The sequence below is a fragment of the Cyprinus carpio genome, chromosome A7 (assembly GCF_018340385.1).
Source record: "Cyprinus carpio isolate SPL01 chromosome A7, ASM1834038v1, whole genome shotgun sequence".
NCBI classification, from domain to species: Eukaryota; Metazoa; Chordata; class Actinopteri; order Cypriniformes; family Cyprinidae; genus Cyprinus; species Cyprinus carpio.
In genome coordinates, this window is record NC_056578.1 from 36,046,223 (window position 1) to 36,072,427 (window position 26,205).

At 37.7% G+C, this 26,205-nt stretch overlaps 1 protein-coding gene across 7 annotated transcripts in view; it reads right to left on the bottom strand.

Moving 5' to 3' along the window:
* The window catches only part of LOC109082266 (unconventional myosin-IXAa-like), a 107,125-nt gene that overhangs the window by 52,218 nt on the left and 28,702 nt on the right, over window positions 1–26,205 (bottom strand). For all 7 annotated transcript variants that reach the window (XM_042760979.1, XM_042760978.1, XM_042760981.1 and 4 more), the window contains exon 2: window positions 24,787–25,704. In XM_042760979.1, the coding sequence (XP_042616913.1) occupies window positions 24,787–25,629 (843 nt within the window). In that variant the 5' untranslated portion in view covers window positions 25,630–25,704. The remainder of the gene's footprint in view (window positions 1–24,786; window positions 25,705–26,205) is intronic.

Here is a 26,205-nt window from a genome sequence, read left to right on the forward strand (position 1 = left end):
AAAGTTTAGTTTCTCAGTTTAGTTTTAGTTTTATTTCAGTTAATAATTTTATTACTTGAACCTGGGCCAAGCAAGCATTTCTTAAGTTTCATCAAGTGTTTCATCTTGCATCTTATTTTATTTTGGCTTTATTTCAATTAAAGTTAATGATAACAACACTGTTGCTTTGAGATAAAGGGCCTCTAAGAAAGCTTCATGTTTTGAAATGTCAACTTTGACTGCTGAAAACTGTATGAAGCCAGCCAATCAGATTGTAGCTTGCAGTTTTGAGAAAAGTCTTGATATTTTTGTGTGCAATAAGCATCATATGATTCATGAAGGTCAGTGTGGGATGTGCAATTCACAGGAAAACAGAGAAAACCAGCATATCTGGGTGTGATGTTTTATTGCACCTTATAAATCACTCTCAGTAAGAATGAGTCCGTCATCATGTCGTTAGGACAGTCTTGTGTTTGGTTACCTTCCAAGTGTTTTGGCACTCAGTCATCACCTTTATGCTGTACAGACTATCCAGAAAATTACAACAGCACTCATTTTCCCCATTTCCTCTTTCGGTTTTAGACTCACGTCCTTTACTGCTAAATGACTCACCCCTTGGCCTACACCAGAAATAGGACATTTTTCCTGGATTACAGTGCAAAGACACAAAAAGGAAGCCATAAACGGCTGCACTACAGAGTGTGAGAGTGTATTGAGTGGCCTAAATGAAGTCAGTCCTCCAGAGTGTCTTTAGATTATCTGTGGGATGCATTCAGTTGTTGTAATGGGAGTGGCAGCTCGGCTAATGCTGTGCTCTCTGGTCAATAATAATTCAGTCTGCTGCTGTATGTGACCAGGCTTGTTCAGGGTCACACTGAGACTCATTGATTCAACATCACAATCCAACCCAGCCCAACATACTGTAAAGAAAAAAAAAAAAAAAACTAAAAATAAGCATCCACAAGGTATCACTGTACTAGGTCAACATTATTAGTAGTACAAATACAGGGATGTTGTGATGGTCCAGGGCTTGTATTAAATTTCTTCTGATAATTTTCTAAAACTATCAATAAAACAATAATGTTTTGCACCACATGCCACCAATTTCCAGAAAATATGTATTTATGAATTTATAGCTGTATAAATGTCTAGGTATAGTTACAATTAGAATCCTAAAAAAAAACAATTGGGATTTGTAAAGAAAAATTATTTTAATATAAGCCAAGAGGAGACTGGTTTTCCTTTGCTGTAAACAAAATTTGTCTCTCGCAAGACTAGCATATCATCACCGGAGCTTCCAGCGGATGACAAAGGACGTGGGTAAGAAGTGACAAACGCGGAAGCGCAGAGGAGAGAGCAAAACAAAACAATGGTCATGAATAAGAAGTACAAAATGAGGATTTATAAAGAAAAATACCAGAGCAATTCAATACAAGCAAAGAGGAGCTTATTTTCACTGGAGCTTACGCTATGCCCACGTCCTCCATCATCCGTTGGAACGCCACTTTCTTGTGAATGAGCATACAACAGTTAGCGGAAGCTAGAGATTACGGTTTATATAGTTTTAAATATATGCATATTTTTCACAAATGCATCGATTCACTTCAGAAGGCCTTTATTAACCCCCTGGAGCTGTGTGGAGCACTTTTTATGATGGATGGATGCATTTTTTTGGTCTTCAAAATCACGATCCCCATTCACTGCCATTATAAAGCTTGGAAGAGCCAGGTAATTTTTTTAATACAACTTCAATTGCAATGGTCTGAAGTAGTAAGTCATATGCAACTAGAGCCCGATTCGGACAGTAATTGTTTCTCATGTGGACGTCTGTAAAAATAAATTTACATATCACCTCAGTGATAAAACTCATGGATTCGGATGGCGATATATTCACAGAGGAGGAGTGAGTTACGAACCTGAGAACGCGCTGCTCACGTGACCAGTCACATAATTGTCTGCTTTAAATAAAATGAATTTTATTTACAAATGTATTCTTATTATTGTGCAAAATGTATTTAAAAATACTTATGTAAAATGTATTCTTATTATTCCAAGCGTATTTTATAATATATAATCCTATTATTTGATTATTTAAACTGTTTAAAAAGACACGCTATAGTTGTATATAATTATACGCGATATAGTTATGTAGCCTATATATCCGTGAGCAGTTATGAAGTATTATTCTTTTAAATACTCCAGCATTTCAGAAATAATTATGTATGCAAATTACACCGAAGTACAACAGTTAACGTACCTTACAGTGTTCGGGAGTGCTCCAAAAGGGTTTAAGCACCGAATTGTGAATCGATTTCTTATTTTAAACTCATGATGTGGATTCGGACGGCAATTAAATTACCACACGACCTCGGTGTTTGTCAAAAAACAGTACGTAATTCGGCCAGGGATTTTTACTTGGGTGGTGAGAGAAAAACACCAATGTCCTGGATTCGGACTGCAATTAAATCACCGACTACCCCTTGTAAACGGTAAAAATCACTTACATCCCCCTGAGAAACAACTACTGTCCGAATAGAGCTTAGGATGGGTTTAGGGTAAGTACATTATGGGGTAATTTTCATTTTTGGCTGAGCTATCCCTTTAATAATAAATTAATGAATCAAATATATTTAATAATCAACACTCCAATAAAAACTGAATTATATAAAAGCATTTAATTTGAACATAAGAGTTTTTAAATCAACTTTATAAATCTATAATGTTTCTACACCAATTCATAATTGAAGAATAAAAAATAAAAGAATAAAATAATAAAAACTTATTTTCTTTACAGTTTTATTCAAACAAGCATTAAAAAGAAAAAAAAGAAACTAAAGACAAAATAAAACCCAAAACAAATTGACCAGTCCAAGTTTAGTAACCCATACCAATTTCTTTTTATAATTTAAATGTTAACCTAAAACTTTGATACATCAACTACCCTATAACAGAATTAAATCATTGTGCAGTGAGATATGCCAGTGCTTAATCTAAAGAGTTTAGAGTTTAAAACATCCATTTAAAATGAAAAAAAAAAAAAAAAATGAACAAATCTTAGTTTGGGAGAGGATGAGACAGATAGGGTTAGTGTGAAACAGAAAGAGACTTATGATGCCTCATGACAGAGCTAGAGGGGACGCATTACTCAAATTTCAATAGCGCTCCATGTCTAAGCAGTGGTGCCTTGCAGCAATTAGTCAGGGATGTGAAACGAGGGTCTGTGTTCACATGAGTGATGATCAGTCTTGTGTACTTGAGTCACATATCAGAGGCATCTTTCATTTAATGGGAGATGTTCAGTACTGCAGCAGAGCTGAAAATAAGCACATTTAGGGCCTTATGATTTCCATGAAGTTGAAAAAGAGGACGGAGTCGTGGAATCATAAAAATGGAATTTACAGTATAACAGATTTTCTTGGAATTTGCCAAATTTGGATGAATAAATCAAAATGAAGTGAAAAATGAAGTGAAGATGTTGTTATGTCTTCTTCACAGCAGAGTTGGTGTTGATGGAGCAGGTGAGGTCATCAGAGATGTGCATACTGAGAAACTTGGTGCTCCTGACTCTCTCTACAACAGAGCCGCTGATGAGCAGAGGAAGATGGTCAGTTGACCTTCTCCGGAAATCAGCAACGATCTCTTTTGTCTTGTCCATATTGACAGACAGATTGTTGTTGTGGCATCAGCTCACCAGTTGTTCCCCCTCCTCTTTGTATGGTGTTTCGTTGTCGTTGCTGATGAGGCCCACTACTGTTGTGTCATCAGCAAACTTGACAATGAGGCTGGATTCTGACTTGGCTGTGCACTCGTGGATGAGCAGCATGAACAGCAGTGGACTGAGCACACGGCCTTGAGGGGCACCTTTGCTCAATGTGATGGTGCCTGATGTTCTGCCACCCATGCGCACTGACTGTGGTCTCTCTGTCAGGAAGTCTGGAATCCAGTTGCAGAGTGGCGTGTTGAGACCCAGTAGGGAGAGTTTACTCACTGGGGGATGATTGTATTGAATGCTGAGCTAAAGTCAATGAACAGCATTCTGACATACGTGTCTTTTCTGTCCAGATGTGATAAGATGGGAGTGCAGTGCAGTGCAGTGTGTAGAAGATAGCATCATCGGTAGCATCATTTTGTTAAAGCACCAAGGATACTTGCCCAAAACAGGCTCAGAATCTTAAGACTGTAATAGCACATACCACAGATTCTGATGTGTTCATGTCATTCTAATGGCTATGAAACTGTGTAAACAAAGTAAGAAGAGGCCAGAGTCTTCAGCCCTCATTCTGGCGTTCTTCATCTTTAATGCTTTGTTGAAGATTTACAGAAGGATTCTTTTAAAACATGTGCACAGAGGATCCAAAATGCTTAATAGATGGTTTGCTGGGTTTGTTTTTAAACTTTGGGTGGAAACGTTATGTCAAATTCCAATCAAGGTCTCTGCGTTGAAAGGCTTGCAGGTTTACCATTCTTCCTGACATGTAAAGAGCCTAAAATTAGTGCAGCTGATGACCGAGCCGGGATGTGGGTGGCCACAAACAGCTGCTGTCACCACACGAGATTCAGAGCCATATGAGCTCAATGACAATTTACAGAGTCTCAAATATCAAGTGAAATATGTTGATCATATTTAGCTAGTCAATATGACAGTGGTGATGGACTATATACTGCAGCATTATGTTAAACTTTTTGGTATAAAAAAAAATTAAAGTGCTTACTTTTCCAAGATAAAGAAAATGAAAATCTAGGTTTACGCATACCAAGTTGTAAGAAATGTAATATTTGAAGTCACACTAATTTCATATGGCTTTGAAAAACTTTTATACCATTAAAAAAAAAAAAAAAGTATTTTTACTCTTTGAATACTTGTGAGTTTACATATGTTAATTTAAAAACAGCCAATCAAAAATTCAGGTTTTATTTATTTGTTATTTCTTCATTTATTTTTAAACAAATATCAAAAACTAATAATTCACATATATTTTTTGCAGAGGTTGTACCACATGGCATTTAACAACCTTGCCATGTAATGATTGTTATTTTACCTCCTGTATCAAATGATCAAGTTGTTTCCTTTTTTATTTTTCCTGTATATTACTGCACATTAGCTTTAATCATTTTAAAGAGCTTATTTTTATTTTATTTATTTATTTTAAATTATGAATCAGGACACCCTGAACTTTTTTACTTTGTCACCCAAAAATGTCAAATATGTATAAATTACTTTTTAAAATGTACTTTTGAACAATTATTGATCTAGACAAGCTTTTTATAGATGTTTATAACTTTAACATTTTCACAATGGGTCAGTACAGTATGTAAGTACGTGTAGTATTATATTTCCTAATTCCAGCTGCACTGAAGAATCTCAAGAGTGTCATGTGAGGAAAACAGCCACCCCCCAAAAAAAAGAAAAAGACGACAACGCACACAGACACACACACAATCTAATAGTCTCTTATTTAAAATGTAACTTTTGACTTATGTTACGTAAGAGTATTTTGTTTCCTAAGTGGGTGAGAGGCAGGATTTCATGCGTATGGAGCGATTATTCTTGAAGGCCAAACTTTCAAAGAGTGATCCTCACAAAATTAAAATTTGATGCAAAATGGCATTTTTTATTTTTTTTTACTCAAAAAACAAAGTAAACATGACGAAATGTGAATAATAAACAATGAAGAGTCAGATTTAAGCTAAGCCTCCTTTCCAACTTTGGACACAAAATTCTCTGTGCATTCCGCAGCAAACAATGGTGTACTGTTTTCACAAGGCGATGTAACAGGAGCGAGCTGTACTCTTCAGATTCAGAGGCCAAAGGAAAACTCACTGAGGGAGCCGTCTCTCTGCTCTTTATGAGGTTTCTTGGAAAGGTTTCCTCAGTGATGAAGAAATCACATTATCCCAGATGAATGTTGTTAAAAACTGGGAAACGTGTCCATTAGCACATAAAAATGCTATATTAACTGACCTTAGATCAAATCATCACGCTACAAACAGCAAGTACCTTTAGTGATCATACAAATGAGAGTCAGGAAAGACCAAGCTGTCTGTGTCCTGTTGCCATTGTTGACTACACTACTATACAGTGGCCTTAAGTAGTATTTCACTTCATGAACAACACAGAAGTAGTTATCTTTCAATTATGAAAATTTTAAATCATACAACACTATTTCATTGTCTTTACAGTCATGAAATCAATGCTAATGTTTTATGGGTGCTATGCAAACTTTAATACAACAGCCAGCAGTGTGTCTGAAAAAGCTCTGGCATCTAATGATCCATTAATCAGAAATGAGGGTTGCTGCCTTTTCAGGCAGGAAGACTGAGGCTATTAGGACTGTCCTCTCTGCTAATGCATCAATAAACCCATCCGTTATTGACATCTGAACAGCATGACCCCAAACCGCTGTTTAGACAGCACACTACTCTAGCTCTGCCATTCTGTCTCTCCTAAAACGACACTAATGGTTTAGGGTGCTCAATGTTGCATCTCACATTATAAATGACAAGCGAACTAGTTACATCAAATAAGATCTGAAGAAAATGTAAATGTTACTAGTCCATGCAAAAGCCACCGTCACAATGCTGGAGCACTGTGGGATGCACAAAATATCCCTACCATAAAAGTTACTGTCCAATATTGGGACTTCATGGATTGGTTTCTTGGATTCTTGGTTGACTGTTACATTACAGGCCAAAGTCAAATAAACCCACCCGCAATGATATTCCCATACCTAGATATCAGTAAATCATGCTTGACAAATGACTATGTGATATCCTTTAGACATTCAACCATATGCCAGTCCCTGGCTCATGTTCAGAATAACGCTGAGCTGAATTGGAGCTGGGGGAATATCATGATGAGTACAGGTCATTGCTTAGTGCACAGTCAAGGTGGGAGGAAGTAAAAGAGGAGGACAGGGGTGATTGTTTATATGGTAGCTGTTTTCAAAGCTGTGAAGTGCAGGGGCCCAGATAAATCATTGATCCAGCACTCTGAGGCAGTTAAACGGCCCATGAGCACTGACTCACTCACTCAAACTGTGCTTATTCCATTCCTTTAGTCACCCACCAGCCCAAACGGCCTATGAGAAACAAGAGCACATTGTCCTGCGGATTGACCCCATCTGAGCGACACTATTCTTCCTCCTGCTGTGCATCTGATAGCACAAAATGATGCAGATTTGGATAATGTTGCAAGGGGACTGGATCCAAGAGCGGCTATCCGTTAACACTGAGCTTTTGTCACACAGAGGATCTACAGCATTGTGGGTATAAGCAGTTTAATGCTTTGCATCCAAACAGAAAAAAAATAAACTAAAAAAAAAATAGTACAGCTGAAAGTAGACCTCTTACAACCTTACAGAAGCAGAAAGAAAATATATGTTAGGTCAGAATTTTGGTGTAATATATGTCTGACCTAACATATATTTTTTTTCTGTTCTGTTTATTTATTATAGAGCTTTAGAAGTCTGCACATCCTTCCAAAGGATGTGCAGACTTCTAAAGCTCTATAATAAATAATTGGTTTAGAATCATTCACATAGGGAAATGTGACCTTGCCCCTGGTCAACAGCTGCAATGTGCCAGACGGCATCCACTGTATCGATTATGAAGCTGGCATGGTTGGATTGGACTAAACAACTGGTGACAGCATACACGTGTGAACACTGAAACTGAGCACCAATTGTTCCAAGAGCAAAACCAGGGCTCCATATTGTAATTATAACAAATATTGTGACTATTGTGATATGTTTAACAAACGCATACTGTACATGTGCATCTCAATAAATTAGAATGTCGTGGAAAGGTTCATTTATTTCAGTAATTCAACTCAAATTGTGAAACTTGTGTACTAAATAAATTCAATGCACACAGACTGAAGTAGTTTAAGTCTTTGGTTCTTTTACTTGTGATGATTTTAGCTCACATTTAACAAAAACCCACCAGATATATAATCAAGTCCAAGTTAAGCTTTATTATCATTCTGCTAAATGTGTGGACATACAGTGGAATGAAATGTCGTGTCGCGCAGTCCACAGTGCTACAAAAATAAACAACATAAACATAAAACACTAGACGTAAGAAAACTTTTTAGACCTACATAGCTAACTATCTGAAGCGGTAATCTAACTATACATAAACTATAAATAATTGACTATACATACACACAACCTAAGACAGACTTTACAAGTATTATACATAATGACTTTGAATGATATTGCGCAAAAGAGGAATTTAAGGTTAAGAAGCAAGTAGTGCAGTATGATTTGTGGTGCATTCACAAGTAAAACGTGTTCTCTTTTTTAAGTAACATGTAGTGTTTACAAGAAGGTGTCTGGTGCATATAGAGAGGAAAGAGTGTGTTTTTCTACAGGTGGTTTTTCTAGCCCACTCACCTGTGTGTAGCACACTCAGAATTGCACAATGTTTTCCTTGAAACATGGAGTGTTTATAAGAAAGTGTCTGGTGCGTACAGATAGGAAAGCGTCTGTTTTTCTACAGGTGGTTTGTCCAGCCCACTCATCTATGTGTAGCACACTCAGAATTGCACAATGTTCTTGAGGTTTTCAACAGTTTTCATGTGGTGTGGTGGGGTGGGGGAAGGGTCCTGGTTTCAGGAGCTAGGGTTGTGGATGAGGTTTCAGTGGGGGCTGAGGTGATTGAAATTGAGGGCTCTCACAGCCTGGGGGAGAAAGCCGTTGAGCAGTCTTGCAGAGTGGGCCCTGATGCTCCGGTACCGTCTTCCTGATGGCAAGAGCTGGAAGAGCATGTGGGAGGGATAGGTGGGGTACTTCAGGATACTGGTAGTTTTACTGGAGCATCGTGCAAGGAAAATGTCCAGAATGGAGGGGAGAGGGGCACCGATGATCTTTGCAGCGGTGTTACCTGTCCGCTGGAGGGTCTTGCGGACTGCGGCACTACAGTTCCAATACCAGACAGTGATGCAGCTTGTCAGCACGCTCTCAATGGTTCCCCTGTAGAATGTGGTGAGGATGGGTGGAGGGAGACTTGCCCTTTTAAGTCGGCGCAAGAAGTGGAGCCACTGTTGTGCCTTCTTGGAGAGTGATGTATTGTGTGATGTGTGTTGGTGGTCCAGGTGAGGTCTTCTGTTATGTGCACCCCCAGGAATTTAGTGCTGCTGACTCTCCACAGTCGAGCTGTCGATGGTCAGTGGGGGGTGGTCAATAGAGTTTCTTCTGAGATCCATCACAACCTCTTTTGTCTTATTCACATTGAGGGACAGGTTGTTTGCACTACACCATTAAACCAGTTGTGTCACTTCCTTTCTGTAGGGAGTTTCATCGTTGTTGCTGATGAGACCTACCACAGTTGCGTCATCAGCAAACTTGATGATGTGGTTGGAGCTGAACTTGGCAGTGCAGTCGTGGGTCAGCAGCGTGAAGAGTAGCGGGCTGAACACACAGCCTTGTGGAGCATCTGTGCACAGTGTGGTAGTGCTGGAGGTGTTGCAGCCGACACGGACTGACTAAGGTCTTCTGGTTAGAAAGTCCTGATCACAAATCTTGAAATCGTGAATCTGCCGGCACAATATCATGATGTCTATCAGCCATCAGGGATGGACGATGGCATCATTTATCGGCCCAACCCTAATGTGCATTGATCAATATTTATGTGAGAATAAAAGCCTACATTAAATATGTTAATCACATTCATCATCTGTTCTTCAGAAGACTTGGATTAAACTGCTTGATTCATTTGAGTACGTTTACGATACCTTTATGACATTTTTGAAGCAATTTGATGAAATGTTTCAATGAGGAAAAGATGCATCTTAGGTTTCATAAAAAAAATATATATATTAGAAAAAAAAAAAACTAATTTGTTTCAAAGTTGTCTTACAGATTTGGAACAACATGAGGATGAGTAATTGAAAGTATTTTCATTTTTGCATAAACTAACTTTTTAACATCTGCAACACAGTCTGTAGGAATCCCTTGACTAATGAGAATTTCAAACAGGAAGGTCCAGCTGAACACTGTTAATGTCATAGTTCAGAGACATACCAGCAAACAGATGGGACCTGTGGAGTCCTCAGAGTGTCTCAGAGTTATGCCAGTATGTGTTTCTGAGCAAGACTCTGGCACAGTGCCAATGGAGTAGCATCTTGGAGCATGCAGTGTTGGTTTGGTGCCAGGGCAAGCCTAACCCCAGTGAACCCATTACACAGTGCACTTCTGTTTCTGGCTGCTGTTACATCACCCAGACTCTGACACTGGTACAGCAAAAGAGCAAACCAGTCACAGTGGTTAAAACTTAAACAAGTGTTTGAGGCACTTAGTTAAACATGCAATGTTACATTTGCCCTAAATATGACGCTGAATAAAATGCCACTTTACAAGAAAGTCAGACATTATGCTGTCAGTCAAAGGTCTGGCTATGCAAAACTACAGTGAGAGTAATGATGAATATGACCGTATTGTTGAGATGTTTTTTATAGAAAGGCTCTCCACCACTACAATGAAGTCCTTTTAGAAACAAGCAAGTTAGTACACTTTGCCATCTTGATAACACCCCTGGGCAGCTTAATTTTTCAATAATGCAAACATAGCTATTTACAGGCCAAAATCTTCATCAAATATCTAAAGGTCAAGTTTGAACTTCAACGTCAAGTCACAAATAAGACTTGACCAAATTTGTAACATTTTGTTTCTTCAGGTTTACCCAGCTCATGCATGGGTTAAGTTACCCCACACCTAGTGTCAGCCTCAGACGTCACACCCATGGACCGTTGGCTAAACGTCTGATGCATATGGGACACAAAAGTGGAAACACTTCAGGAGTGTTGAAGACTTCATCGGATTGGTTGAATTCTACAGGATTTCTGGGAGATGTGTGTGTCTCGTTCTCTAACATTCTTTAAGTGTTTACAACTGTGACGATGAGTGCTTATCAAGATCAACTAAACACTGGAGTTTCAAAAGTATGTGTAATATTTAAAGTTTGCGGCATAGAATTTTTCAAATACGTCCGAGAGATTTACACACTGGTCTGTTATTGTGGCGACATTTCCATGCCCCGAAACGTGATGCTGAACGAAACGAACTGTGATTAGTTGTTTGACATGTTGGTCAAACAGCCTTATGGGTGGGCCTTGGCCAATAAAAGCTGCCATGGATTCCAGACCTTCAGCCGTCAGACTGAAGGTCTGGCTACGCGAGACTACACCACACCAGGCCTAGTGATATTGATTCAAAACAAACCCTTAAATGAACATCTAAATCTAAAAAAACTGCTTAAACAAGTCTCTGAAAAATAAAAATGCTGAATTACAGTCCTAAAAGAGAGTGTTCACCCAAAAATGAAACATACCTTTTATGTCGTGTCAAACTTGTAAGACTTTCTTGCTTCAAAGATGTGTTCTTCCAAATATCTTCTTTTGGGTTCCACAGAAGTAAGAAAGCCATACAGGTTTGAAACAACATGGTAAATGTCATGAATAAATTACAGAATTTTTGAGTGAACTACCCCTTAAAGTTCAAGTGATTAAACGGCAGCGTCAAGCACATTAGGTAGATGTTTCTGTGCTAGTGAAGAGAAGCAACTGTGTGCCATTCCCACCCTGTGTAAGTGTGTGTGGGTGTGTTGTTAACACTGTGCTGGTGGATGTAAACGTGAGTTTTAAAGCACAATGTCGCATTGCTCATCTATTAGTCAGCAACACATTAAGCAGGAATGAGCTTTTTCGTTGATGGCCGCGTTCTTTAACTGCACATAACCTCAGCCCTGTTTAAATGATAACTGTAGCTGTGGACATGTGTGGGAGCAGGAAGAGGAAAGCCAGACCAGACTGCAGCAGAACGCGAAGAGGAGCTTCCCAAACACATCCAGGAATGTAGCACACGGCCCCTAACGGTCAGGAGATGAAAAAAACCACAGATCTCCATAAACTGTCTACCTGACATGTCTCAAACCGAGCTCAGTTTACCAGGAAGGAAGACTCCCACAACTTTTAAAAAATGGCCTAAAAGGGAGCTATAAAGTGGAAAAAAAAACTACTTCTCAAAGCAATATCTTTCAGTGTAGAATGGGAGTCTTGCTTTCAAGACAGCAGTTTCAGTAAAGCAGGGAATCCCATAATGAGAAATTCATCCAAAATAGTGGCTGAGTTGACAGATTTGACAGAAATAATTTTAAATGTCTTTCATTCAATAACCAAAATGTCTTAAATTCATTCTAACAAAAATTTTTTTTATTATTATTATATCATTATTATTTATTATTATTGAGTCTTTAGCTTCGCAACATGCTAATATCAGACCTATTTTCTGGTTGATTCATGTGAGGACCATTTTTGTGACACGCTATGGGTTGCTGCCTATATATCATGCTAAAATTCAATCCAGGCTCATTGGAGGAAAAAAAAGTGTCTGTGGTGACATTTCTGCAAAATGATATTATGATGCTTTGTGGCACTTTTAAAGTTTTTCCACCAATGAGTGGTGCTAAAACAGTTTTCAATGTTCACCAAAACAGATGACCATAAATATGGCAATATTATCAGCCTAATAATTCTCCCATGATTTACCAGCTAAATTTGACTAAATTAGCAAGATTTCTTCTGCAGTTCTTTAACAGACACAACTAAATCCTCAAGATGACTTAAAGTCTAATGAAAATGGCTACTGTATCCCTATAAAGCCTTAAATATCTTCGAAATCCAAAGAAGCTATGTTATCAGGCTTGACAGGGCAGGGCTGGATCACATCCACAAACATCTGTCCAACTGCACAGAACAGTACGATTTAGTTTGGAACATTTCCCAACCAGAAACATAACTATTTACCCTGAACAGCAGAACACTACCCTCACAATTCAATCGAGCGAGCTGCACAGAGCTGTATTAAACTAATTATTAAAGAGCAAAGAGTATATATGAAGAAAACTTCTCACTCTTTTATAATATCAGTTTTTGATGATATCAGTTTTAAATGTTTTGACTATTTTTCCCCATACAATATAAGTTAATGGGGTCAAAAACAACAATGGGCATCAATGACCTTCATTGCATGGAGCTAAAAAAAGACAAAACAATGCAGAAGGAAAGAAAAAAAAAAGTCATCCAGTTTTGGAATGACATGAGGGTGAGTATATGACAATTTTTATTTCAAAATTTAAAGGGGTCATATGATGCTGCAAAAAAAAAAAAAATGATATTAAGTTGAAAAACATTATTTTGCGTAATTGGTGTAATGAAATATGTTTATGTGGTTTAAGGTAAAAAAAAAAAAAAAAAAACACATTATTTTCCACATACTGTACATTATTGTTTCTCCTCTACGCCACGCCTTCTGAAACGCATAGATTTTTAAAAGGTTCATCGGTCTGAAAAGAGAGGTGTGCCCTGATTGGCCAGCTATCCAGTGCATTGTGATTGGCCGAATGCCTCAAACGTGTTATGGAAATGTTACACCTCTTAACATATCGTGATGCCCTGTCCAGCAGGAGCGACGAAACATAAACATAAAAACCATTATAAACGTGATATAAACATGATTTCTAGTCGTGTCTTCTTTTGGAAGGCCAAACAAAGTAGTTTCGCTTTCTCAACGAAACAGCATCACTCACCGCCGCCTTGAGTGAGGAGAGGCCGGAGGCCTAGAGTGAGCCACATTCTAGAGTGAGACTCGGCCGGTTGAGTGAGCAGAGGCAGCAGCTTGAGGTGGATTCTACGAAGAAGCGTACCTTGTGCTTGCAGCAACCACATGTGACGACCCCGGGCTGGAGTCCGCTTCATCCACGGTGAAAGCCGATTCAGCGAATCAACAGCGTGAAGTTGATGGCATGACGAGGCGGATATCATCCTCTTTCGGAAGGCCAAACAAAGTAGTTTCGCTTTCACAGTGAAACACACAGCGTCTATACGACATGGCGGCGACGGCAACAACAATACTACAATGAGAATAAAAGGTACTTTCTTTGCGTGAACATTTGGGCGGCGTTATGCAAATCTTCCCACTTACTGACGCAGATATGTGAGGGTGTGTTAGAACGAGCCGTTTCAGGGGGGCGTGGACGAGTCTCAACTTTTGAGACTTTAGTCTTTGCAACTTTACAGATCTTCTTTATTCACCAAGAGATTGTAACACTCCAAAGAGAAAGGAAAATTTGAAATCGTATCATACGACCCCTTTAATTTCTTCTGCTGCAATGTAACTACTTTTGAGCATGAATGAAATGTTGAAAAATCTATCATTATTTAAAAATTCAAGCCATTCCCTCATGTCGAACAAAAACAAGTTATTTTGAAGAATTTCACAGCTGCTGTTCCATTTTATAAACATGATTTGTTTTGGTAATATTAGGGGAACAATATATACCATGAGAACAGCATAGGGTGAGAAAACAATGAGAGAATCTTTTGGTTTTTGGGTATGCTAGCTCTTTAAATATACATGGTCGCCCACACATTGCATAAGTGTGGTCTAAAACTGTAAACAGTACAGCTTTAGAGCTGCATTGAAGTTCTGTGCTATTGCTTGCTAAGAAACAGGTGGTGACCAGAAACACAGCCCACATTAATCACATGGGGCCTGCTGCCTGCTGGGGGAGGGGAAACCAACATACTTTGGTAAAACATCCCACTTGGAACTCTGAGAAAGGAGGCCAATCTGATTAGCTGTGATGATGAGACAAACACAGGGATTCCCTCTAGTGTCCTACTGAGCGTTACAGGTATCTGCCTAGTGCACTCTGAACTCTCAGTGACCAGTATGGAAACATCTGACAGCAACCGCCCATGCAAACAAAGCAATATGCAAATATTTTTCACTTTAACAATTCTACATGACTATGAATCATCTCTGCAGGTGACTTATGCTTCCTGCATAAAGAAATATAGATGATATTGAGGGCATACTATGAAAAGACTGTAATGAAAGACAATCAAACAACATGCTGGAACAGATGTATTTAATTAATGTTCCAACAATTCCAGTTCCTGTTTTATTCTTAGCAAAGGCTTGAACATATTGCACAAGCAAATGCCACATCTTGTCTCTTATGTTCCCCAAAGCTGCATTTAATCAAAAATAAAGTAAAAACAGTAATATTGTGAAATATTGTCGCAAATTAAAATCAGTTTTCTTTTAATATATTTAAAAATCCAGCCATGGCAAAGTGGAATTTTCCACATCTATTACTACTCCAGTCTTCAGTGTCACAATTTTTCAGAAATATTTCTAAAATGCTGGTGCTCAAGAGTTTTTTTTTTTGTTTGTTTGTTTTTTTTATGGTGGACAAGAGAGCTCAAAGTGCTGCAACTTAAAAAAAAAAATAATAAAAATAACATATGCATATTGAAAAAAGCACCAATAAACTAAGAGAACATCTTACAACATAAGAGAAAAGTACTTCCTAGCCTTATGATACTGATTAATCTAATATACAATCTCAAAGTATTTTTTTCCTTGTAAAACATACTAAACAAGTGTGCATGTTAACAGTGTTCAGAACTACAAGGTAAAATATGAAAAAATGTACAAGAAATGATTCATGGTTTGGGTGGAACCAGTCTTGGGTCTGGATCTGGACCACCATCCCCTAACTGGTGACCACTGCATTAAACTGTTAAACTTCAAAACAACCTGCAGTAAGAGTAAAATGCCCATGAAACGTACGCCATAACTCACTACAAAAGAATCTGACCAACACAAGGACTTTTACATTTTCTTTGATGACTGTTGTGGACAGTTCAAAAGTCACACCAGTTACACCGCAGGCAACATTCCTTAGTGACAAAAGCTTTATTCTTAGCAGGATGGTAACACTGATCCTCTTACTGACAGTGTGCTTCATATGGTTAGAGGCCATAAATACACAGGAAATGACATGACAAGTGTCATACAAGAGCTGGTTAAATGGGACATGGATATCTAAAAGCACATTACATCTTAAACTATGTCCTAAACAGACAATAAGTCTGCAGCAATAAAACATAACATACATATTCTTTACGATCCATTGGGGTTGTATGGATTACCATTAAAAAAATAAGTACAGTATGTGCTTTTTTTTGGAACTTTCTGCCACCTGTGAACTGTATTTTTCTACCAAAAATATATTTGATGAATTTATCATATAAATCTGGGATGGTATGTGGGTAAATGATGGGAGAATTGTATTTTTTTCTTTTTCTAAATGCAAACATTTGTATCATCATTTTCAATTTTGACATGTTGAAATGGCTGGAATGTGGATGTGACCTTCCTAAATGGTATGAGTGTAATTTACAAGTTCCTGTGGCTACAAAATAGCTTAAAATGAGACATTGTTTAATAAAATAGGACATGCTTTTAAAATGGAGATTTATGTCTTGCAGTGTGCTACTCAAAAAAAAAAAAAAAAAAAAAAAAAACCTCTATACGATCAAGATTTAGAGAACTCATAGTTCCATACCAGCCATCATCACCATTCAAAAATATCTAAACTACTAGTCATGCTCTCTTCACTACAAAGCATGGTGTAAAAAGCTTGATTGATTTGTATAAATAAAGCACAGCTGTTAGGAGAAGAAAGCCATTCATTGGCATGGACAGTGTGTTTACTATCTATCGTTCTACAATGCAATTAATGCACTGGTCTGAACAACAATACAATAACTTTTACAACAATAATAAACCATGCCAACAACAAATGAGCTCAAAGAGTTAATGATTGGCCACTTTCTTTGTCAGACCTACCATGAGCAATTCAGATTACAAGGGACATTGTTTCCAATTCCTTCTTTCCTTGTATGCAAGCAAAGTTTCTTCAGAATGTTTGAAAGAAAAAAAGAAAAAGAAAGTACCACACAAAGTGGACAAGATTTACTGCACTGAGAGAAACTGACAGTTTTTGGTGTTGGAGTGAAACCACACCAGGACCAAAGGTCTGCGGAGAGGCATGCAAGAACCCTGGGAATGCAAGCAGGATGGATCTTTTTCAGAGACTGTGATGGCATATTTCCACAGTTATAAACACTGCAATTCTAGCAACCTTTTTTTTTTTTTTTTTTTTTTTAATTGATTTGTATTTATTTATTTACTTACATACTGTAATGCAAAAGTGCATAACCATGCTGTTAAATTACAAAAATGTAACAATTTTATTTTCACTTTATTTTAAGAACCAATTCTCACTTTTAACTAATTGCTTATAAGCATACATATGACTAGCATATTGGCTGTTTATAAGTACTTATGAAGCACATATAAATGCCTTATTCTGCATGACCATATTTTAGATGCCTTAATTCTACCCCATACCTAAACTTAGAAACTACCTTACTATCTATTAATAAGCAGTAATTAAGAGTTTATTGAGGCAAAAGTCATAGTTAGTTAAGATTGAGAACTTTTTTTTTTCATTTCTATTCATTACTTTAGAAGTTTACCCAACTATGACTACTTCCACTGCTGAGAATCCCAGAAATGTGACAAGGTTCCATTGGTAAGCTTGCATTTCGAGTTAGCTTGCATACTGACCATGAAAATAGGTGGGCCAAATTCTACAAAACAAATGCTAACTACTATATTAGGCTATATTATGTTGTTATATTATATTAGTATACCACTACAAAACACAGTAATCCAGCACAATGTTGATGTTAATGACTAAAAAAGCAAGCTTCAATCTGATTGGCTGGCAAGAAGCAGCAGCAATGTGAACCACTTCTTACTGATAGTCAGACGTCTGGCTCTGTGAGACTAGACAATGCCCAGCACTTCAGATAAGGATTTATCAGAACACCTGCACAGCGTTTACAGCAGTGTTTTCAATGGAGGACAGATTCAAAGTGATTTTAAATGATTTGACAGATTCAGCTTAACCCTTTCACTCTTACCACTGAAGATCCTGCATAGCTTTGACCCTACATGACAAATCTAAGCCATGTATGTGAGAGGAGGCATTGCACATTGCCATGCTCAAATCACCTCTGTGGAGTATGTCATGAAGATTCAGGCTAATTTTGAGGAAATCAGTGTTAAATTTACATTTGTGACAACATGATTTCTTATAAATATTTATTACATTACTTGACTGGACATACAGTACCTGAAGGCAACCAAGCAATATTTACATGATATAATAAATATTCACAAATTATGACTTATTTATTTATTTTTTGGGTTTCTCAGATTTTTGGATTATGTTCAGAAAAAACAAACAAACACGTTTTATGTCAGTGCAATAGGGTAAAATACTTCACATAATTGGGTTTGGGTTTAGGGGTGAACATTCATGCTTATATTTTTTCTAAAACTTATACACTTATGTACAAATCACATCACACAAATTAATTACAAAATCACCACCTCATAACATAGCAATGCTTTCTCATGAGATCGGGTTTGAGTTTCTACTACATATATTGCTTATATAATACATTCAGATTATTTCACATCAATATAATTTGACTGTATTAAAAAAAATGACTTAGTTTTTATTCAAATACTATACAACTTCATAAAGCTCAGACAATTTTTTTTATGCAAAAAAAAAAAAAAAAAAAAAAAAAAAAAAAAAAAAACCCAAATGATCAAGATACTGTTGGCTTTAATACATACCAGAACATCTCTGCCAGGATGATGAATACTAACATACAGTAAATCCCCCAAACTCTGCCGCCCCACCCAGTGCTAGCAGTAATTCACAATAATCCCAGTAGCGCATTAAGACTAATGACAGTAGGTATTAAAGATTCATTATAGTGTGCTGAGGAGGAACAGCCATGCTGTGACCCGGGCTGACTCTCATATGGCTCTAGCTGGAATGTTTCTATTGGACTGAAAAACACCAAGCCTCACTTGGGCCTGGAAACAAACCCAAGCAGCCTGCCAAACTCCCAGAGACCCTTACCTCACACACACCGTCACACAATCACACAAATACCGTTAAACCCACTGAATTACTACAGAGCTGAGGACTGTGCCAAGATTTGGATATTGCAAAAACTGGACTGTAGAAAATGACATCAGAGAAATTTAACGGCCAGAAAGTACTACTTTCAAACCAGTAGTCCAAATACCAAAAATAATTATGGAAACTTTTTCAAACATGTACTATTAGGGAAAAACTGAAACCTTTCAAGACCTTACTATGGTGCTTTCAAACATATTCTGTATTTCTGATTCCGTCATTCAGTTCTAAGAGGAGATTTTGATTACTCCGATTGACACCATTCACGGACTCATTTGTAGTAGTGTTGTCAAAAATCCTGGTATTTCGGTACCAATCCGGTACTAAAAAAAAACGAAAATGTTACGGTACCAGTTTTTTTTAGGTAACAGTGGTACCGAGTACCTGGTCAACCTGGTTCTTGGTGCGCTATCCGAAAGGTGCGCAGATGCGCTCTCTTCATAAAAGCACTGAGATGAGGCAACCTCAAAAGGAGGAAACACCCCAAACTAACAAAACACTTTAAAGACAGACACCCAGATCTAATTAAAGAGTTCAACAGGTAAGTTTCACAGTGTTTCCCATACACTGGGAAATATCAAAAATGACCACAACAAACAGATTTCCCAAAAGGCGTTGACTTCGTTGAATAAACATGAGCACTGCACGTGTCAAAGTCTAAACCTGGTGCGGGTGTTTTTATATCACTGTATTTCTGAAGAAAACCGACTATGTCTTCAGAAAAGTATGGATGCCATTTTCGTGTAATCTTGCCTGTAAGTTAATGCCTGAGATGCGTTTGTGAGCGCAGGCTCAGCGCTTATTTGATTACAGCCGTTACCGGGGAAACCTCTCTCTCTTGCGCGCTCTACAAGCACCTCCTGCTGCAGAGAATGAATTTGTATATGCCGCTGTGGGAAACACCGCTTCTGTTATGAATACTATGAAATATTTTAATTTGAACGTCAGCTTGAAATGAACACCGTTATTAGAGTAGTTAATCGTTAGCATAAGCGTGGCTAACGCTAATATAATGAGCATTAGAATTAATAATAAAGTTTCTTTATTAACTATGTAATGCTCCTAAAACTTTTATTAGGGTAAAAAAACTGGATGACATGATATTTACTATTTTTATACACCAGAGGCTTTTTAATGTGAATCTAAAATATACGTGTTAGAGAATGTACAAATTAACACTGTGTCATCAGTCAGAAAAGCAGTTCTGGGCTTTTTTAAATTAATTTTTTAGCCAAATTAGTTGTTATTCTTGGCTTTAAAATCCAAAATCCCTTTAAAATTAAATATGTACACAGTTTGGATTAAATGAAAGTATAGTTACATTTTTTAATTAGCATGTTTTTGTGTTTTGCTTTGGTACCAAAATTGGTACGAGAACCGTGGATTTTCACAGGTATTGGTACCGATTCTACCGAATACTGAAATTTTGGTACCATGGCAACACTAATTTGTAGGTTGCATTATCACACCAAAAGCTGAAAACAAGTGAATTTTTAAGTGAGTATTTTTTCTGTCGCTCTGTCAAAACATCAAAAATCGTAAAAAATAACAGATTCAATCACAATCAAAACTCAGTGACATCACAGATACAGCTAAACGACACATAACATTCATTTTACTGCTTAGCATACTTTATATTTATTATACTTTATCACCTCGCCTCTCGTTTTTCAAAGAATCAATAAAATTTCTTTGAATTAAACTGGAATGAACTTTCCAACTATTTCCAAAAACTGACATCAGGAATCAAACTGCCCAATGCTAAAGCCGCTCAAAATGTCAATGTTAATTTTGTTTTTAGAGAATGTTTACCGATCTAACTAAAAGTACAGAACAAAAGTACTGGGAGGATTTTGCGCGAACTATTTCCCAGTACCATTTAAAGGGCTGCATTCGCACCTACAGTGTGTACTAGGAAGAGTACCAATTGTGCTGGTTAGACCCTGCTCTGGAGTAGAAGCTAATTTGGTTCTCGAAAAAGGCAAAACGCAAAAAAGTGGGTAGTTCCACAATTAGTTCTGGTACTATGAAAAGGTTCCAGCGGTGCAAAAGGCCCTAAACACAACATTAACGGATCTAGAGGGCCATATGAAGTACTGACAGAGGCCCATTGTGTGGCTGAAAACTGAAATTTCTGAATAATGAAACTGAAGTCTTTACTAACCATCCTAAGCAATACAATGCAACATTTCTATGACTAAAGATACCAGCAGTGCACAAATCCCAGGCACTGAGTCAACAACTCTTTAACATGGCAGCAGAAGGTTTGTTGGATGAATAATCCTCACTACATATTAGCCAACTCATAACACAGACTCCCACCTATCAACGCTACTGCTCTGGCAGAAGGCCAGCATGAGATGAGTCTTTGAAACTGATATTCTCACTCGAGCAGAAACATTAATCTTCAGAAAAGATTATACCCATTACAAAAGCCTACTAAAAAGAAGAAAGTGATTTGCAAGCTTGTGCATTGGTACTGCCAGGCAACACTTGACTGTCATTTCCAAATACATGAACGTCTTTCTGAACTTCTGCGATAGGCTTTGAAGAACAGGCTGCATCACACCAATGTGCTTGAAGTTAAGGTACTAACTAGGTCAAAAAAGCCCACCTCAAAATATGTCTTAGGTTCTAGTCTATGGGAAGTGTAACTCTTAAGAAAGTAATACATCTCCTCCACAAGGCATATGATTTTAGGTATCACTCATGCCGGACAAATTAATTAATACATTAATACCACACATTTGTACAGCAGCCTTAACTCCCTTGAACTTAAAGAGCTTCAGGCACAGAGTGTGTGTATAAGCTGGCAGTGTTGTCATTAGAAAGAATGACAGATGTGTCACCTCCATGTCAGTAAAGAGGAAGAGACATCTGTGTGCTCGGCCACTCCACACGCTCTGCATTAATCAGTAATGAGCAGATCCACAATCTCACTCTACAAACAATTAAAGCCCATCCTCTCCACTCAAGAGCCATTCAATTGTGCCAGATGGTTGGGCATTAACCCATATGCTTAAACATTAGCCTTTTGAAAGCATGTGGACGGCAAGTCAAAAAATTTGGATTATACCAAGTGTTTTAGATTGAAATAGAAAATTAAAATTCCATTTCTATTTTCTACGAGTACACGCTGCACATTTTAGGTGTCTCACTAATCGGACACAACCAGTTTAGTTCGTAGCTCTCTACTAAGAAGTGAGATATTGCACATGTGCCGTGCAAGAAGGCCTGCCATTAGGAATTGTGCTACAAAAGTTTTATTGATTGTGTGTCCTTAAAATATAAAGTTGTTCTGTATTCCCAATATAGTCTCAGCCTAAAAAAAAAAAAAAAAAAAAATACAATTCTGTCATCATTTACTCACCCTAATGTTGTTTAAATCTCTTTGACTTTCTTTCCTTCCACAGAGCACAAAAGACGATGTCGAGCAGAATGTTCAAGCTGTTCTTTACCATACAATGAAGCTAACTGGAAGCTGTCAAGCACTAGTAAAGTACCATAAAAGTGTTTAACACAACTTGTGTACTTTGTTGCAAATCATATGAATCAATTGGATAACAGGTAAGATCTAAGTTCACCTGCAGAAAAAAAAAAAAAAAAAAAACACTTTGTTCTGACACACAAAACTTGTGTTTTGATTTTGTATATGAAACTAGAATATGAATCTAGAAATGTATTTTTCTTCTTCTTGGAGCTTGAAAGATCCAGTCATGTATAAACAAAGAACATGTTTAGAAACATTCCGCTAAACATTTTCCTTCACAGAAGAAAGAATTTAACAATGATGACAAGATTTAAATTCATTATCAAAACTATCCCTTCTCTATAAAAGGTCAAAAATTTCAGTCAGCTCAGTTAACTTGTGAATGTTTTGACATTGTCACTTTAGTTGAACCAACCTAATTTTTGGGTTTTTGACATCAAAAATCTTTTATAGTGTTAAATCTCAAAACAGATCACAGAAAACAGTTATAAAACTAAAGTCTGATTGAAGGAGAATGAGTGGAACGTTAATAGTAACTACATTAGTGAAGCTATGCATCTACAGTCTTGCCAAATAATGAACTGTATACTACTTGGAAGAAGAGGTTTATGTTTTTTGTAATTATTATATAATGAATATACTTTTTATTGCACATTAGTGTCTAATATAAAATGCTGGCAACAACATGACAAAGCATTAGGCCACAAGAGGCCATTGCATTGATTTTATCATGGCCTCTTATGGTTGAAGTACACTTTAATAAATGCCTGCAAACAAATTCTTTCGATTCCGACTTTTAACCTTTCATTCCTCCAGTAACAAAAAACCCTTCCAGTAAACTACACACAGAAACGCACTAACAACAGTAACTTTGATAATGTTATCAAAACATCATCATGTGCTTCTTTCTGACAAAAGCCAAGTGGAATTACTGGCATCACTGGAATCCACAAGAGCAGCTTTAAAACCCATTCTTTCGGCTATCGCATTGTGTCGCATGACCTACTATATGCCTTTCTAAACTTTCGTCACTCAAAGGGGTTATCTAGGTTACAAAACACACAAAACTGGAAGCAAATCAAAGAATGTGACAATTGCACACAACACAATATCTTGGTTTATTAAAGGTGTGACGATGAGTATTTCAAAGACAGGCCCAAGTGCAAATGGCTCTCAGACCTCAGACAAAGTTTTTCTGTTCAGACTGAAACAGAAAATGCTGCATGTATCAACAATCATAGCCAACCACATACATATTTGGTATTTAATATACAGATACCAAGCGTGACATGACAGGAACAGCGGCCAAGCAACCGACAGAATGTCTCGACACGTCAAAGTGAGTCACGACAGAACGTAAGGTTTACAAAAGATCAGATCTAAGCTCAAACCTATAACTTGCCGCAAAACAATAGTAACCTCATTCTGACCCAAAGTCAATTTTTGAACTGCTTCAAATAGTGTTTAAACGGATTATTTTGTGATTTTTGCAAATATTTTTCATTTAGGGTCACAAATGTACAATTTTTTTACGACTTTCATGTTGGGGTCCACGAACATTGGTTTCCATTCAATTTTCCAAAAATCAACAGCAAAGAATAGGGTAGTGTGTGTGTGTGTGTGTGTGTGAAATTTAAGACTCAATGTTTACTCATAATTTAAGAAACCATGGAAATTCAATTTTTTTTTTTATCTAGTTAAGTTTCATAGTGGAAAAAAAAATGTGTCAAAGGTTGTTTTTGGTTATTTTTTATTTATTTTTAATTTTTTGGGATCTCAATTACTAGACTGCTTCTGCACAGGAAGTATGAGAAACTCATTTTACTCTCTCAGGACTTTGAGAACCAGACATACAAAGGCGGCGGAAGCAAAAACACCAATAAATACTACTTACACTAAGTACAAATAATGTTAAATACTATTTATACTTATAGTTGTTTGCACCTCTGTGTGCAAATAACCACTAAAAGCAGTTTTTGTGTGTGTGTGTGTGTGTGTGTGTGTGTGTGTGTGTGTTTGTAGCTAATTTTGAACAAGAATATTTGGGTCAAATTGGCACAATCAAAAAAAAAAAAAAAAAAAAAAAAAAAGACTTTTTAAATTTCTTATATATTCTATATTTTCTGGTCTCTGAGAAGATCTATCTACGATAAAGGGTTTTTTGTTTCTGCATGAATCTTTATTGTCTTTAATAGAGTTGATTTTTCACAAATTGCTTGGAAATCAATGTGGGTAAATTTGACCCACAACAAAAGTTGAACCCAGTTTTTGAACAAAAGAGGATTAATAAAACCTAATAAACCTTTAATAAACTTTGCCAAGGCTTTCAGATGATTCAAAGTTCTATAAAAACCATTTACAACAACCTCATGATATATTAAATTTATATAATCAGCTCTTACCTCAAGCACTGGTCCGGCACCCAGAATGATCTGCTCAACTCCACTAGCAAAGCCTTTCTGACTTAGAGCCGTGAGATGGTGGATAAGGAAGTTGGTGCTTTGAGTCTTGCCAGATCCACTCTCACCAGAAATAACAATGCATTGATTCTGCTTACTCTGCAGCATAGCATGGTATGCCACGTCAGCCACCGCATAGATATGCGGCTCCAGCTTGCCCAGCTGGTGATTATCGTACATCTTGACATATTTGGGGTTATAGATAGGGAGGAACTTGAAGGGGTTAATGACTATGAGGATGCTGCCCACATAGGTGTAGATCTTTTCCTGCTTGAAGCGACTGCGCAGGTTGTCCAGCAGAGTCTTCTCGTTGAGATCCGGCAGGTTACAAAGGTCATCAAAATCCTTCGGCAAGGGCTGCGGCAGGAAGCCCCGCTCCACCATGCGCCGCCGCTCTTCTGTGACCTGCAGCCACATCTGCAAGTTGCCATAGTGGATGGAGCCGTCAAGGTTTTTCTCTCGCAGCAGGAAGCGGTAGTCCTCGCTGCTGAAGCGGTTCTCCAAGGCCATGCGAGGCCATAGCATCATGCGCTGGATGGGACTGTCGATGGGGTTGAGGATCCATTCTTCCCCGCCGAACTCCTTCACTTCTGCCAGGACGTAGCATTTCGTCCGATCTAGCTGGAGCCGATCAATGACCTGCTCGATGACCTCCGCGGCTGAAGTGACCTTACGGGCGGTGATGGGGCAGTAGATGGTGCCCTCAGCGATGACCCCTGGGTAGATGCGCAGGGTGAACTCAGAGTCCTCAAAGCGTCGTCTCCCGCCAACATCATGAACACTCATATTGGAGCAGCAGTTTCCATCAGCACTCACTGTACATCCTTCAAACGGGCCAGGTACTGCTTCAAGTCATTACAACTGTCAGAGAAACAGAGAAAGAAAATAAAAAATAAATATTAATGTTCAGCTGGGTTTTTAAATGGCTAATACCAATATCTATAGAGCAAGGTGGGTGTAGTATGCATCAGATTTACATATTAGAGACAACAAAATATTCTGAAAAATTGTTGAACAGTAATTGTACACAATATTTACTCATAAAAATCTGAAACTACGAAATTGTTGCTATCCACTGACAAAGCCGTCACTAAACGTTGTTAACTAACACTGCTGTTAAACAAGTTAATCAAGTATGCAAGGTTAACAGCTGATCTTAAAATATTGCCCAGTTAATCTGTCTGGGCTGCATCTCCTAAAAGTACTGTAAGCCTAATGACAGGTGAGACAATGAAACTGAAACACTTGCCAATATAGTGTTGGAGGTTTTGTGCCTATACTGTATATGCCTAGCCTGGTGACCAGTCTTTACTGATTTCACATTCCATCAGTAAGAGCAGATTGTGAAGGTTGAATTAACAG